Source organism: Cynocephalus volans, chromosome 3, assembly GCF_027409185.1.
Source record: "Cynocephalus volans isolate mCynVol1 chromosome 3, mCynVol1.pri, whole genome shotgun sequence".
Classification (NCBI taxonomy): domain Eukaryota; kingdom Metazoa; phylum Chordata; class Mammalia; order Dermoptera; family Cynocephalidae; genus Cynocephalus; species Cynocephalus volans.
This window is the reverse complement of record NC_084462.1, coordinates 181,835,220-181,850,935: the sequence shown is the minus strand read 5'-3', so window position 1 is coordinate 181,850,935 and position 15,716 is coordinate 181,835,220. Positions and strand designations below refer to the sequence as shown.

The 15,716-nt window shown below is 56.9% G+C and overlaps 1 protein-coding gene across 2 annotated transcripts; it reads left to right on the top strand.

Annotated features, from left to right (window-relative positions):
- The first annotated feature begins 7,097 nt into the window (after positions 1 to 7,097).
- On the top strand, positions 7,098 to 9,895 carry ANKRD9 (ankyrin repeat domain 9). Of its 2 annotated transcripts, XM_063090714.1 has the most exons (4): positions 7,098 to 7,287; positions 8,278 to 8,354; positions 8,541 to 8,688; positions 8,799 to 9,895. In XM_063090714.1, the coding sequence occupies exon 4, from the start codon at positions 8,856 to 8,858 to the stop codon at positions 9,804 to 9,806; it is 951 nt and encodes a 316-aa protein (XP_062946784.1). In that variant the 5' UTR covers positions 7,098 to 7,287; positions 8,278 to 8,354; positions 8,541 to 8,688; positions 8,799 to 8,855; the 3' UTR covers positions 9,807 to 9,895. The 2 variants fall into 2 exon arrangements, with proteins under 2 accessions (XP_062946784.1, XP_062946783.1); XM_063090713.1 differs by lacking the exon at positions 8,541 to 8,688.
- Positions 9,896 to 15,716: the final 5,821 nt, after the last annotated feature.

Sequence of the window (15,716 nt, the reverse complement as noted above, 5' to 3'; positions counted from 1 at the left end):
GTGCAACCAAATCTAATGATTGTTGCCATGACAATTATCTTACTGTTCTTTCTGTAACCACCTATGTTCCTTTTCTGTAACTTTCTGGCCTGGAGAATAAATACTGAGAGAAAACCCCAGTCCGGGGTTAATTTTTCCGAGGAATGCTGCTCTCTTGAGTGTTCCTGGAAATTAACCCCTCCGGGGCCTCTCACTGCTCAGAAGAAATGAGCTTTGAGTAATCCTTTGCATCTCTGTGACCCTGGCAGAAGTGACAGGATGGAGGGGCCCAGGCCACCATCCCAACCTGCATCTGAGACCCCCACTCTTGCGAGTGGTGGGGATTGCTAGGGGAAGGGACCAGAGCTTTCAACCGCTTTCAGAGTCCAGAACCCTAATGGGTTATTAGAAACTCATGAACCAAAGGCTTCCGTTCTTGGGATGGGATGAAACTTACAGGTTCTACCTCTGTGAGCAAAGCCCTGTCCTTTCTCTGAACCTCAGTTTCTCTACCTGTAAAGTGGGGCTGACGATCTGACCTAGCTCACAGGGCTAGTGAATACGATAATGACCAAGAGACAGCATTTTCCCAACAGGCCCTGACTCTTTAAAAAGTTACCTTAATTACACAAATAATATTTGAATACGAGCCCCTTGTGAAAGATTCAAACCAGAAAGAAGGTATAGGGAAGAAAAACTAAAAGGGTCCCTTTCTCCTCTTCACTGATTCCCTCCCTGGGAGGCGCTGCCCTCAACAGATGAGTGGGGCTTCCAGCATGTTTGAAACAATACGTATGATTTTTCTTTTAGTATTTTTATGTTAAAATATTTGAAAAGTAATCCTAGCAGCTCAGTTATTAGGTGAGCTCTGTATCAGGCGTGCTGCGTCAATCATCACGATGGCTCTTTATGGCAGGAAGTGCACATGACAGATGAGGACAGTGAGGCTCTTTGTCCTTGCCTGTGGCTGCACAACAGCCGGCATGTGCATTAGGCATATGGCGGCCATATGATTTACCTTCTAAATCAGGACTTGTTGAGAGTGAAGGGGATGCTAGAATAATTCTGCTGGGATGATAGGGACTGCCCCTGAGCAGTCCCCTGATGAGTCAGGACTTTTACAAGTGATAGACCAGTCGCCAACTGGCCCAAACAAAAAAGATAATTTACTGACTCATTTAATAGGGAAAGCCCAAGTTCTCAGACATGGCTGGATTCAGGGATCCTACAAGGACCCAGAGATAGAGATGCCATCGAGACTGAATTCAGTCTCAGCATGTAGGGAGATTGTCCCCAGGCTCCAGGCTTACATCCAGTGCTCTCAGCAAGCCCAGCAGAAAAGCAAGGGCTGGCTGCTGTGCGGCACAGAACACAGCTGGGAAGGCTGCGTTGGGATGATTTCAGCCATATGCTGCTGAGAGTCACCTAGGTGGTTTCCAGTTTTTCATTATTAAAAATGCAGGAAGGGAAAAAAAAAAAAAAAGGAAAAAAAAACACAGCAGGGGCTGGCCAGTTAGTTCAGGTGGTTAGAGTGTGGTGCTGATGACACCGAGGTCCAGGGTGCCATCCCTGCTCAGGCCAGCTGCCAAAACCAAGCAAACAAATGAACACAAAACCGCAGCAGTGACCCCACCTCCCTGCTACTTGGTACCTGTATTCTCTTCAAAGGATTAACAGTGAAATAGTTAGAAATGAAATACAAAATTCAAGTTGAATTTTTTAAATAAAATATTGAAGAAATAAGCAAGCAAACAAAAACCACAGTGTGAGTGTGGCACATGTAACAGCATGTGCACAAGTATTAATCTGGGATAAGGTGCCTACAAGAGGAACAGCTGGGCCCAGGAGCAGGCGCCTTTTCTCTGCTGGTGGGGCCTTCCGGGGAGCCCTCTGCCCAACCCGAGAGGCTCGGTGCCTGAGCCACCCTTGCGAGCACAGGCTGTTATCAGTCTACCTGGTTTGTGCCCACAGGCAAAACAAAAGGTGTGCATTTGCCAATTTCTGGCAAAGCTGAATATCTTCATGCATTTCTTGGCCGACCTGTGAACTGCCTATTCATACCCCTTTCCCATTTTCCTCCTGGGTTAGTCTCTTAAACTGGGTTGCAGGGGTTCTCTGTCCATTCAGGACGACACTCCTTGGCTATGTATGTTGGACCCACTGGCTTCCAGGATGTCTCTTGTCTTCACCTAGTTTTGTCCTGTCTTTGATCTGTACTGGCAGCATCTCAAGCTGAGCTCTGCAAGATCAGTTGGAAGGGACAAAGAGGAGGGTGGGAGAGCTTGGGCCCAAGCATGGAGGTGGGGACAAACTGAACCCGCTTGGAGAGAAGGAAGGGAGAGGGGAGAAGAGGAGGGGTGGGGCAAGCAGCTTGGGGTGCAGGTGCAGATCCTTAAAGGCCAGGTGTACTTTGGCCTGGTCCAGCCAGGTGGTGGAAGGACAGGACCTGGGTGAGGTGGGGGTGGGTGGTGGGATGCCCCCAGCCTCTTACCTGGTCCTGGCCATTTCCCCATCTGGTCTTACTCAGTACTGCCATCTGGAATAACTTCCTGTTAACATCTAAAAATCCACCTGATTAATTTCACAGGTCAGGGGCTGGAGCTCAGACAGGTGGAGTTACGAGTGGCTGATTAGGTAGAACCCAGTGTGTCTGGCACCAGCACCTCTCTGGGGAAGCTGCCCACCCTTATCTCTCTACCAACCCATGAGCACCCTGAACTGTGCTCCCAGGTCCCTGCCATCTGCCACATCCTCCCTGATCTGATGACAGGCTCTATAAGCCTTGCTGGGGGAGCAAGGGGCTCAGGTCAGGGAGGATCTGTGTAGTCAGCTGATGAACCCCTTTCCTCCAGCCCCATCCCCCACCCCTTCTCACTCTCAGTAGATGACCTTGAAAATAGAAACTATCAGAGTAGACTTCGACTCACCTGTAGCTGTGCACTCACTTGCATCTGTGCCCAACACTCGGCCCTCCCCTCCCCAACAACTGCCCATGGCTCCAGCTCAGGGCACCCCTCATGGGTGGCAGGCCCCATCCCTGCTGGCCTCCTCAAGGTCATGGCTCCAACAGGTCTCAGTTCTCCTGCATCACCAGCATTTGGTCCACCAGTGCCCTGCACATAGCAGCGCGCACACACATACACACGTGCTAAACACAGCACACTGCACATGTGCACACATAGCATGCTGCATGCTCACGCGATGCACAGGTGCCTGCATGCACATGCACACAAGCGCGCACACGCACACACGCGTGTTATTTCCCCTCTTTCCTTCTCCTCGCAGCCCTTCCTCTGCTCCCTTTCACTCTGTCTCTCCGTCTCCCCACGTGCTTCTGAACTCTCTCCAAACGGGCTTCTCCCCACACTCCAGGACTTTCTGTAAAGGGCACTGTGACCTATGTGTTGTCAAATCCTCCTGACCGCTGGCAACATTTGTCCCAGCTGACCATTCTCTCCTTGGGACACCTCGGCTTCCAGGAACCTGGTACTTTTTGACCTCCAGGGGCCCCTCCCATCTCCTTTGCGTGTCTTCAGCTCTTCACGGCCCCCTCTCCCGGGTGTCCCAGGCTGTGCACACCTTTATGCCCAAGACCACCGGCTGCTTCTCACCAGCTAGGGCTTCTCCCCCGGCCTCCAGCTGCCAGGGCCACCTCTTCTAACACATGCCAGAAACCAAACTCCTGTCTTCACACCCCACCCCCTGCTCAGCCTAAAACCTGGGAGGCATCCCAGACTCCTCTCTTCCTCTGACACCCATTCCCAGCCGGTCAGAGTCCCTGTGGAATGCGGCTCTTCTCCCCAGGGACCCCCACCATACTGTCCCTTGGCCCTGCCATCCCCTCTCAGGGCCTGCTGGCTACAGGAGCTGCGACTTCCACCTCTCCTCTTGTGGTTTGTTCTCAGCAGCCAGAGGGAGCCCGAGACACCCTAAGCCAGCCGTGTGGTTGCTCTGCTGAGAGCCCTCCCTGCTCCCCAGAGTCCTCACACTGACCTGCAGGGTCCCCTATATTTGCAGCCCCCATCCCCCAACGCTCTGACCTCAGTGACTACACCTCCCTGCCTGGGCACACACAGACCCCTGCCCTGGTGGGCCAAGCTCTCTGGGAGGAAGGGCCAGAGGGAGGGGAGTGTGACTTGGGTTTGTTCCAAGAAGGAGCATGACCAGGTCAAAGGTCAAACCCCATCCCAAGATGGCAAGATCCCCTTCCCCAAACCCCTCCCTGCCCCAACCTCGGAGCCTCCTAAGTCTCTCTGAGATTTGTCTTCTGCATACTCCCCACCTCCCCAGACGCCCTTCATGCCCCCAAGTCCACCCTCCCTCCCTGAGGAACCTGCCCCTTCATGGTTGTTTACACTGTTGGTCCAGGGGGAGACCATACTCATGCCCAGTCACAGGGGACAGCTTTCACCAGCAAGAGACTCTGCAGCAGAGACGACAACCATGACCCAGGGCAGCAGGTAACCCCGAGCATGGATCTGAGAATGGCCTTGGGAGAAAAAGGCAAGCTGCTCGAGGCTGTCTGGAACCATGATGAAGAGTGTTACAACGTGAGCTGCTGCTGCCACCGTGGGAGAGACCCACGCAGGCTCAGACTGAGGCTGGCTGGGGAAGAGGAGGACACAGGGCTTCAGATCTGCCCAGGTGTTATTTCTTAAACGGGAGAGTGGGCTCTCAGGCATTATTATTTTTGCATATGTGAAATAATTCCCTAACTAAATAACTTCCAAATCCCCTCCATGTCCACCCCCAGGTCCTCAGGACAAAATTGGAGCTCCTCTCCCAGGGTATTCAAGGCCCTTGCCTGGCCCCTGCCCATGGACCCCTGCAGCCTCTCTCTGCCACTCTCCAGACCTTTGCTCCAGCTGTGCTCTCTGACAAAATGCCTTTCCCCTGCCCCACCTGGTGTTTCTGACTAAGCCCATGTCACAGGAAGCTTCTAAGCAGTGGAGAAACGGGTCAGACTTGACTTTTTGAAAGAGGCCTCTGGGAATGCCAGGAGGGGGGCAAGTCAGAGGGGGGAGACAGGGAAGGAATCCAGGGGTGGAGAGAGACCTGTCCTGAAGCCAAGTGCACACTCTGGCATCTACAACTGATGCCCTTTCACCTTCATTCCCTGGGAGCCATAGAGATGGCTGTGTCTTAACTCCAGCCCTGGAAGAGTAGCATGTGGGCAAGGGGGCACAGTGGCTAGTCTTGAGCCACAGGTAGCCCACCTGGGGTGCCACCTCCCTAGGATGTTCCTCAGGGCCGGGGGGCTCCCAAGGGCTGAATGTTGACCCTAGGACCTCTGTTCACTTTGTGTCCCCTACACCCAGTCATGCTGAGAGTTCTACAACAGGAAAACTGGGAGAAACTGTAGGGAAATGGAGCCTAGAAGGGCGAGACTTGTTGAAAACTGAGGTCTGGGAAAGGCAGGGTTTGGATTCCAAGCCCAGTGCTCTCTGTACCCTTCCCCTGGCCAATGACCTAGCTTCTGGAAATTTGGTAGTTGCCACGGACCCCTTGAGAGAGATGGTGTGGCTGCAAGATCACACTGCATTGAGGGGGATGGGCGCAGGGCTGTTGGTGTCTCAGCATGCCCCCTGGTGTGTTCACGTATGGCAGCCTGGCTCAAGGTGCACATGAATGCCTGTCTGCCCTGGGGTGGCCTGGTCTGTGCCCTCCCTGAGCCTCAGAGCCTTGTCTGCCTCAGGGGGCTGCCGGTCCCACCTCTCAGGGCACAGTTCTGCAGGTGGATTAGCTTGTGTATACACTCATGTGTGTGCATGGGTGTGTGTGCACTGCTCAGAGGGCCCAGGTGAGATTTTGGCCCAGGCAGGCCCCCTACCCCTGCCCTGACTGGCTGGGGCGGGGGGGAGGGGGCACAGAGGAGCCAGGGGAGGGCTGAGCTGTGTGCAGAGATGTGCTCTCTGGGCCAGGCACCATTGCACCTGGGCAGAGGCAGGAGGTAGGGCCCAAGGTGGAGGCTGCAGACTTATCCCTGGGTGAGATGTACTAGAAGGGTGGAGACAGCATCCAGGGAGGGAACCAGAAAGCGCCCTGGTGTGGAATGTGGGGAGTTTCACCACAGACACCCTGGCTTCCTGGCCTCAGAGAATGTGGGGGGATCCCTGTGGAAGGGCCAGGTTTAGGGGGATTGGTGGGGGGTTGAGCAGTCACTGCCCCTCTCTGGGTTTCAATGTCAACATCTATAAAATGGTCCTAGATCTCCCAGTCTCTGGATGAGTGTGAGGGCGTAAATTACTGTGCACCAGACAGACTCCAGCTCCTGAGCCCCCAAGGTCATGATCCCAAATCTTGGACCCCTAATGGGGGAGCTAAGGTGGCAGGACCAAATCTGCCACACGTGTCTGACAGCAGGGAGAACACCTGGCTCCCTTCCTGTCTGCTCCCTCTGAACCCTGATTTCCTAGCCGGTGAATTGGGTCACATCTCCCACTGCTACGTGTGGTCGTGAAATCAAGTGTGTTTAGACGGAGACAGGTACACATCCGGCTTTCATAAATAGCTGTCTCTGTCCATCCGTTCCCTGGGAGTCGGCTTGGAGCAGGGGCTCGCCATGCCACGACCGTGGCCGGACAGAACACGGTGGCAGCCCTTAGGTGTCACAGCTCCTACCCCCTGACCCTTCCACGTACAGATGGGACAACAGCGCGGATGAGGTTTTACCCAAGGTCACGGAGGGTCAAGGCAAAGTGAATCCCTCACACGACTAGTGCGGAGACAAAGAAAGTCATGCGCGGCGGACCCTCACTGAGCGGCGGCACCGCGGGCGCCGGCCCAGGCCGCGTACAGCCCGGAGCCATTCCCCGCCGGCAGCTCGCGTTCCGGGAGCCCCGCCCCACCCGCAGGCCCCTCCCCATCAAGGCCCCGCCCCTCTCCTCGAGTTCCCCCCCAAGCGCCCTCAAGTTTCTCCGAAGTTTTCTGCGGGTCCCGCCGTGCGCCCCGCCCGCCGGCCGGTGACGTAACAATGGTGCAGCGCGGTGGCCAATGGGCGGCCGCGGGGGCCGGCGGCGCGGGCCAATGGCGGCGGCGGACGGTCCCGCGGTCCTACCCGGCCCGGGCCGCACTGCGCCGCCCGCCGCCGTCCGCCCGGCCGCCCGCCCGTTCGCCGCCGGCGCCGGCACCGCCGCCCAGCGACCCGGCCGCGGTGGCTCTGAGCGCGTTGCGGCGGGCGCGGGCGGCGGCGGCTCTTTCCTGTCCGTCGGTCCTGGGACCTTCGCCTGCTTCCCCGCACGGGGACGGGGCGCGTTCCGGCCCGCAGCGGAACGGGGATGCCCGGCCCGCGGCCCCGCCGCTCTCACGGTGAGTCCCCTTCCCCGGCCCGCTCGGCACGGGGCACGGAGCCTCCGCCCCGGGCGCCGCGCCCCCGGCCGCCGTCCCCCTCTTCCCCCCGCACCCGCACACGCAGGTGGCTCGCTGCGCCGGCCCCCGGCGCGCAGACGTCCCCGCGACCCGCCGCTGCCCGAGGTCGGGCCGTGCCCGCCGGGAGGGCAGGGGGAGGACCTGGCGGCGGCCCCGGGAGCGCGGTGCTGCCCTCGGTGGCCCAACCGCCTCATTCACCGAGCCGCGGGCGTGACTCTGCCCAGTGACGTGAGGCGGCCGAACTTTACGTAACCCGCCAGGCGCCCCAGGCGTGCCCACACGGGGTACACCTGGGGCGCGGAGGCCCAGGCTTGGGGAAAGGGCTCCAGTCATGATGTCACCCCAAAGGGCGCTGTGGCCGCAGCCCATCGCCTCTGTGCCCATCTCTGTGAGTCATTTACCGCCAGTGACAGTGCCCCAGTGCCCCAGGCCCCTTGTGACCAAGCTTACCCTTGAGAGAAGGCAGTCGGGAGCTTGGGCCGGGGCCAGGGGTCAGAGGCCAGGGCTCAGGTTGCGTCTTGGAGCTCAGAGGGCAGGGGCAGGGCTCAAGCTGGACTCCCTGGGGGCTGTGGGTCCCCACCACGTCTGGAATGAATCCAGAATAGGACGCAGGAGTTCGAGGCCTGGCTCCACCGTGACTTGCTGACTGACCTTGGACAGGCTCGTCTTCTGCTGGAAAATGGGATGGCAGTACCCGCTTCCTCTAGTGGTTGGGAAGATCAAGGGAGGTAGCGGACGAGAGAGGATCCTCGGGAGAGGACTGTGCACAGCAGTCTGCATGGAGGTGGACTTCACCCTCCCGCCTTCTCTCAAGAGCTGGGGGTGCTCGCATGTAGCAAACATGTCTGTGGATGGAGGCCTGGGTCACTCGGCAGCTCACCCAGCTGGGCTCACCTCCAGCCGTGTCCCACCCCACCCCGTTTCTTACAGATGAGGAAGTTGAGGCTCAGCGACGCCAGGTGATACACTCACATCCACAGAAGAAGTGATCGCGGTGCAGGAACCAGGTAGCTGAGTGCAGATCCCGCCTGACTGGCCTGGCAAGAGGCTCCAAGGGCTCTCCTGAGTGGTCAAGGTTGTGGTGGGCTGGGACCAGGGAGCTTGGCCTGGACAGTGGATTTGACTTAGCTTGAGATGTGGGCCGCAGCTCTCCTCGTCCCCAACCCCCTGCCCCGGCTTGTTCTTTATCTGAGGTTGGACGGACCGGCCCAGGCGGGAGCAGGAGCTCTTCCAGCAGGTCCCTGGTCTGGAGAGGGGTGGGGAACTGTGAGGACATGGGCAGGGAAGAGCATCACTAGAGGAGGTGCCACAGAACAAGACAGTTTCAGCGACGGAGAGCAGGTGCAGTTAGATCAAGGAGGCGGGGGGGTGGCTCTGGGCCTCGGAGAAAATGCAGCTGTGGGGAGTGACCGGAAGGGCCCGGCCCTCACCGAGGCCCCTTCCTCCTGCAGGTGGGTCTGCTGTCGCCAGGCCCATGCCTTGAGGCCAGGAGGTGCCCCGCCGCTGGCATGCCGTGGGACACGCGGCGGCCCGGGGGTGGCGCGGACGGCGGGCCTGAGGGCACGGGCGCTGCGCGCTCCCGGGCACAGAAGCAGTGCCGCAAGTCGTCGTTCGCCTTCTACCAGGCGGTGCGCGACCTGCTGCCCGTGTGGCTGCTCGAGGACATGCGCGCCAGCGAGGCCTTCCACTGGGACGAACGCGGGCGCGCCGCCGCCTACTCGCCGTCCGAGGCGCTGCTCTACGCGCTCGTGCACGACCACCAGGCGTACGCGCACTACCTGCTGGCCACGTTCCCGCGGCGCGCGCTCGCACCGCCCAGCGCCGGCTTCCGCTGCTGCGCGGCTCCCGGGCCGCACGTGGCGCTGGCGGTGCGCTACAACCGCGTGGCCATCCTGCGCTGCATCCTGCGCACCGTGCGCGACTTCCCGCCCGAAGAGCGCGCGCGCGTGCTCGACCGCCGCGGCTGCAGCCGCGTGGAGGGCGGCGGTTCGTCGCTGCACGTGGCCTGCGAGCTGGCCCGCCCGGAGTGCCTGTTCCTGCTGCTCGGCCACGGCGCCTCGCCCGGCCTGCGCGACGGCGGCGGCTTCACGCCGCTCGAGCTGCTGCTGCGCCAGCTGGGCCGCGACGCCGGGGCCGCCCCCGCCGCCGGGGTCCCCGCCACCACCCCTGGGGAGCCGCGCCAGCGCCGCCTGCTGCTGCTCGACCTGCTAGCGCTGTACACACCTGCGGGCGCCACCGGCCTGGCCCGCCGCGAGCTGCTGGGCGACCGGCCGCGCTGGCAGCGGCTGCTGGGCGAGGACAAGTTCCAGTGGCTGGCGGGCCTGGCGCCGCCCTCGCTCTTCGTGCGCGCCATGCAGGTGCTGGTCACCGCCATCTCTCCTGGCCGCTTCCCCGAGGCCCTGGACGAGCTGCCGCTGCCGCCTTTCCTGCAGCCGTTGGACCTCACGGGCAAGGGCTAGACACGGGCGCAGCCGAGGTGCTGAATTTTGGGACTAAACTATTTTTCAGAGCCTGTAACTGGCACTTTACATATATTGATCTCTCTATAGCAGAATCTCTGCCTCATCTGTCCCATGCACTGGGGCTGGACCCAGACTGGCTTCGAGCAGCAGGTGTTCTGTGTGCAGCAGGGCTCAGCTTCCCACCCTCTTGCTCGAGCTGGGATGAAGGGTTATGTCCTCAGCTCAGTGCCCAGCTTCGGAAACGGGTGAGGACCAGTCTCCCACTTGGATCTACAGCCTCAGAGAAGGGTCCCAGAGCGGGTGATAGCTGAGCTCAGCAGAAGTTGGGCAGGGGGTGGGGACTGATGTGGTCAAGCATGGGAAAAGCATGTGCAAAGCCTTGAGGCTAAGAGAGCAGGCCCTGTGAGGCTCTGATAGGAGGTCCTGCTGTGTGTCAGCATTTAGGGCCTTGTAAACTCCGCGGTCCAGCTGTGATCTGATACTGAGGGTCCGGGCTGGCTGGGCTGGCTGGGCTGGCTGGAGTTGGGGAGAGGCATGACCCAAGCTGTGCCCCACGTACCCTCCACCCCAAACTGGCCACCATCCCTCCTTGGGTGCCATTGTGGCTCCCTACCCTGCCCATCAGCAGCTGACCCACCCAGGGCTGGATTGTTCCTGTCACCCCTTTTTGCCCTCCCCCCAAAACTAGCAGGCATGAGGCCCTGGGCTCCTGATTCTCTCACTTCCACCACTGCAGCGGCTGCTGCCCTGGCCCCCAGCCACACCCCCTCAGTGGGTTACATGTGCCTTCCTCCAGGCCGGCTCCCTTTGTCCAGCCCCTGCGGGTGGGCTCCCTGGCCCAGCCCACAGTGGGTCTTAGGTGGTGCCCATGGGCAACTGAGGGGGTGGCCACACCACCCTGTGGGAAGACTTGCCCCAGCCTGGGAAGCCAGTTTTTCAGGAAGTTTCTGAAGAGAGAGGAAACTTATTAATGAATGCACTGTGATCCTTCAGGACAAAGGGACTTTGGTGGAGGAGCTGGGTCCACGCCCTGAGGAGGATGTTCAGGCTGCCCTGCCCGGGAATTCTGTTGGGCCGTGAAATTCAACCCATCCCAGCATGGGTTGGAGGGCCGCGATGTCCTGCCAGGAGCAGAGGTTAAAGTTTTGCCCAATGAAGAGTAACCAGCCTGGCTGGGAGCATCTGCTGTCCACCCTGCCCCCAGTGTCACTGAGGGGTGGTGGCAGAGTCCAGAGTTTAGGGCCACAGAAGGGAGGGTGGGGAAGAGGCCTAGGTGGCAGAAAGATCTTGCTTGGGAGGCCTGGACCTGCTACTCTCTCTCAGGATGACTTTGGATAAACCTCTGCCCTGGGCCTCTGTTTTCCCATCTGTCTTCAAGGGGTTTTGGACTATCTCTGAGCTCCCTACCAGCCCTGAAAAGGAAGTGGAAAGAGCGGGGTGAGTGGGTGCACAACCCCCTGACTGATCCTACACCCTAGGCTGGAGTGAGGGCTCTACTTCCCTCCTGCTGTGTGTCCTGGGCCAGTTAAATAGCCTCTCTGAACCCTGGCACTTATGGCAGTGGATATACTAACATATATCTAAGCCCCAAACGGGGCATCAGGGGTCCCCCAGTTCTCTAGAAGGGTCCAGGTCCTCGGGTCAGGGATGTCATGGGGTGGAAGCATTTCCTTCTTTCCTTTGGAGGATGCGAAAAGTCACTGGGGAGCCCATGGGCCCTGACGTCCCAGCAGCTTCTGCCTAGAAGGCACCTACTGGGTGACACACGTATGCAGACTTCCCTCATGTCTCCCCAGCTTGAGCTCTGTCCTCTCTGTGGGGTCAGCCCTCCCAGGACCCCCTCCACTCCCCTCTAGACCTGTAGCTGCCTGTTTGATGACAACCTCTGTTGAGCCCCCTGGGCTTGGGGAATGACACAGGGGTGAAGGAGCTGCCTGTCCCCAGGGCTCCCTTCCTGGTCAGGCAGGACACTGACCCACAGTCTGGGAGGGGGACCTCCATGGAACCCACTGTCAGGAGACCAGGGGGAGGCACTGGGCTGGTCCTGGAGTGCAAGGCAGGGTCTGGGCAGGAGGAATTTGGGGTACCACAGCAGGAGGGCCCAGCCTGAGAAAGGTACAGGGGGACGTCTGGGGCCCAAATGGGATGGTTTGGTTCACGGTGACTAAGCAGCAGCTCTCGGTGGGCCTTAGCAGTAGCAGTGAGGACTGTTCCATCATCCGCTGGGGGCCTTTGTGGCCCATTTTTAAGCTCTTATGCCTCAGATGGGTGGAAGGGCAGAAGGGCAGCCTAAGACATTAGCCCCTGATGTCATCGATCTGAGTGGCAGGATAGTGGGACAAGGAAGTTGGAGGAGGCCAAGGTTCAGGGGGCAGAGGCCAGGCCAGCATTACACGGCCCTACAGCAGCAGAGTGGGGCCTGATTCCTGCCTGGCACAGCCCCTCCCACTAAATCTCACCGGGGATGCCTGGCTCAGGGCACCCCCGCATCAGTGGGAGCAGAGGACCTGAAGAAATGGTTTAGGGCAGATAAGCAGAGCCCCGAGTGGCTGCTGCTGGCCGGAGAGAGGGTGGGACCTCCCGCCCCAGGAAGGGCAGCGAGGACCCTGGTGCTGCCCCAGTCAGTTACTGCCCTGGCCATGAGCATGAAGGACTTGAGTGGACACAGGACTGGGAGGGCCAGAGCCAGCCAGGCCCAGCTCAGGTATCCCTTGGCAGATAGCAACTCAGCCCTTGGCTGCTGGCAGGTAGCCTTGATGGCTTCTGAAAGGCAATTCCTGCCCAGAACAAGCTGCAGTTTTCTCTGGGATGCAGCACGTTGGTTTATATGTTCAGTTCATTAATTCCACCAATCTGTTTCTAAGGCAAACCTGGCTGCAGCCAGTTCTGCCCTTCCCCCCCAGGCCCACCCAGGTGCCCAGTGTTCCCAAGGACCCTGAACCCCAACCCTAATTAAGAGTTCAGGGGCGAGAACCTCTGTGCCCCAGATGTCTGTTAAGGACAATGAAGGCTGGGCTGGCCATTCTTGCTTGGTCTCATCAAAAGCCAGCACTGGGAAACAGCCCCCACCTCCCCAAGGTTACTGTGACCTCACTCCTGGAGCCCCAAAGGGACTCTGTGCTATCGGGGTGGCCTGGAGGTGGCCCTGAGGGTGGGGGACCAAGGCCTGTCCCCTCCTCTGGCCTTGGTGACGTGAACCTGGTTGCTGGGCTCTGCGCTGCCGTGCCTGGGCCCTCGCTATGCCTTCTTTGTCTGCTAATTTCATCCCCATGTTACTGTGATTTTCCTACTGTGAGTTTCTCTTCTGATTTCTTCACCAACTTTAAAATACTATTTTGAGAGCAGTTTCCTAAGTACCTCAAATCCTGTTCAGAACAAGGATGCTTCCTGGAAGTCAGGAGGGAGGGAAAACAAGCTTAGTCCTGGCAAGACTGGCCCATATTTGAGAAGTGAGTAACTAGCGGAGCCCTGTCTCACTGCAGTGATTAGCTTTGCCCTGATACTTTTAAAAATCAAGGTATAACTTACACATAATAAAATGCACAGACTTTACATGTGTAGTTTGATGAGTTATGACAAACGTATACACATGCACAACCACCACCCCAAGTGAGATAGAGGTGAGGAGAAATTTCCATCTTCAGTGATGTTTTACAATAATTTCCTTCTAAGATTCATGCTCACTGTAGAAGACGTGGATTGTACCAAGTCCACGGCAGGGGGTGGCAGGGCCTGTGCCATGGAAACACTGACGGTCCTGCTTGAGTGTGGCTCCTGGAGGTGGGGTCCCTAAATTCTCAAGTAAAGGGGCCCACTAATTGCTGTCATGTCTCCCCCCCCCCCCGACAACAACTGCTAGCATTTTGGTATATTTTTCTTCCAGTTTTTCCTATGCACATATATTAAATATATTGGTTTTTTTAGTGCATATTTTTACATATGTGAAATCAGATCACTTACGCAATTTAGTATTTTTAACCTTTCCTCATATTGTAAAACACTTTGTAGACATGATTTTTAAGAAGTCTTTGGTGTTTATTTTATATTTGGTTCGACCAGTGTTGATACCATAAAGAGTTAATGCTCGAAAGAACTGACTTTAAAATGTAAATTTTATTTATTTTTGGAATAATACATTTACTTAGCTCAAAATTCAAAAGATAGAAAGAGGTATGTAGTTACAGGCAACCACTGTGACTAGCTTCCTGTCACAAGTGGAGAACTTGTTTCTTTCTGCCCTGGCTGTGCCCCCCTGGAATTATGAAAAAATTTAAACCTACCAAATGTTAGAAGAGTACACCGAACAGCCTCCAACATCTGCATTCTCTCTCTCCCCTTCTCTTGCTCCTTCTCTGTATATGATTTCCTACAAAACCACCTTATCATGCCACACCCAAGAAATTCCACGTTGACACAGTAAGATCGCGTGTGGTACCGCCACGCACGCTTCCCTGCACACGCATGCTCTTTACCAGCCGCGTGCTCTCCCATCACAGGACTCGTCAGTGTGTCCAATGCCCCAGGTAGTTTTCAGGGTTTCCCAATTATAAATAAGGCTGGGCTTATCTTTTCCCCGATTTAGGATTTGCTACTGAGGACAGATTTCCAGAAGTGGAGTTGCAGGGTGTGAGCTTTTCAGGCCACCCATGGGCTGCAAGGACTCTCCCAGTAGGGCGGGGGTGTTCGCAATTGGCAGTCCTGCTCTTGCGAAATGCCCTTCCATCTCTGTCCATACCTGAGTCTTCAGTGTTCCTCCTCCTGGTTTGGACAAGTTTTTAAAGTAAATATTCAACATCAATGTCATATTATTTGCAATTATTTCTTTTTGATTTTATGTGGGTTTTTTAATTTATAGAATTTTTATATTTTGAAGAAATGACAGGTACATACTTATTTTCCTCTGTGGCTTTCCCTGTCACCTTTGAGTTCAAGAAGTCCCGCCATCCAGAAATCAAATCCTGTTTTTCTCCCATTTTAAGGTTCTTTAATCCATTTAATATTATTTTGCCCACATAACTGTGAAATCGCCCTCCCCACCCACATCTGCACTATCTCCTTCATTGTGTTAACTCCCTGCAGACCGTGCTGGGCTGCTTGGTGTCGCTGGGCCCATGCCATACTTGACGTGCTGGTCCCTGCTGGGGCTCCCACCTATCATCATTCTTGGCAATTCTCACCTGTTTCTTCCCAGGACCAACAGGACAGTAAGGTGGCATCAAACAGCATACGTCTAGAGTTCCACAGAGCTAGGTCCAAATCCCAGTGCTCCCTGTGTGACCTTGAGCAAGTTACTTAACCTCTCTGAGTCTCACGGGGTTCACAGTATCCACCTTGCAGGGCTTGAGGAAGGAGGATGTGTAGCTGTGAGGCCCAAGGAGCATGTCTGGCGCGGTCAACGGGTGTCTATGGGCTCTAACGTTTTGTGAATTCCTCCTTGCCTCCCCCCAACAAAAAAATCCTACGTGGTAATTTTGAGTGAAATTGAGTTAAACCTGTAATTTCCTTTAGAAAAGACTGATGTCTTTGCATCATGTATTTATTTGGTCTTCCGTCCAGGAATGTGAGACATACCTTCCCTTATTCAAGTTTTCTTTTATGTCTTCTGTAAAGCTGCGCCATTTCTTGGCATGAGTCTGACATTCCTTGTTCAGGGTGCTATGTTGTGCGTCTTGCTGCTGATCTGGATGTGATCTTTTTTTGCATGTTAGTTTCCAGAGGGTACTTCTGGTACATGGTTTTGCTTGTTGGCTGGAGACGTAGAACCAGGGACTTGAATTCCCAAAGCCTGCCCAAGGCTGCATGAGGCGACATCCTGCGCTCTGCCTCACCTCAGGGTGTCCTTCCCAGGGGCTACCGTGGATATGTCCAGCACTTGAGTGGCCATTCCCCCACGAGAGCCACCTGGCC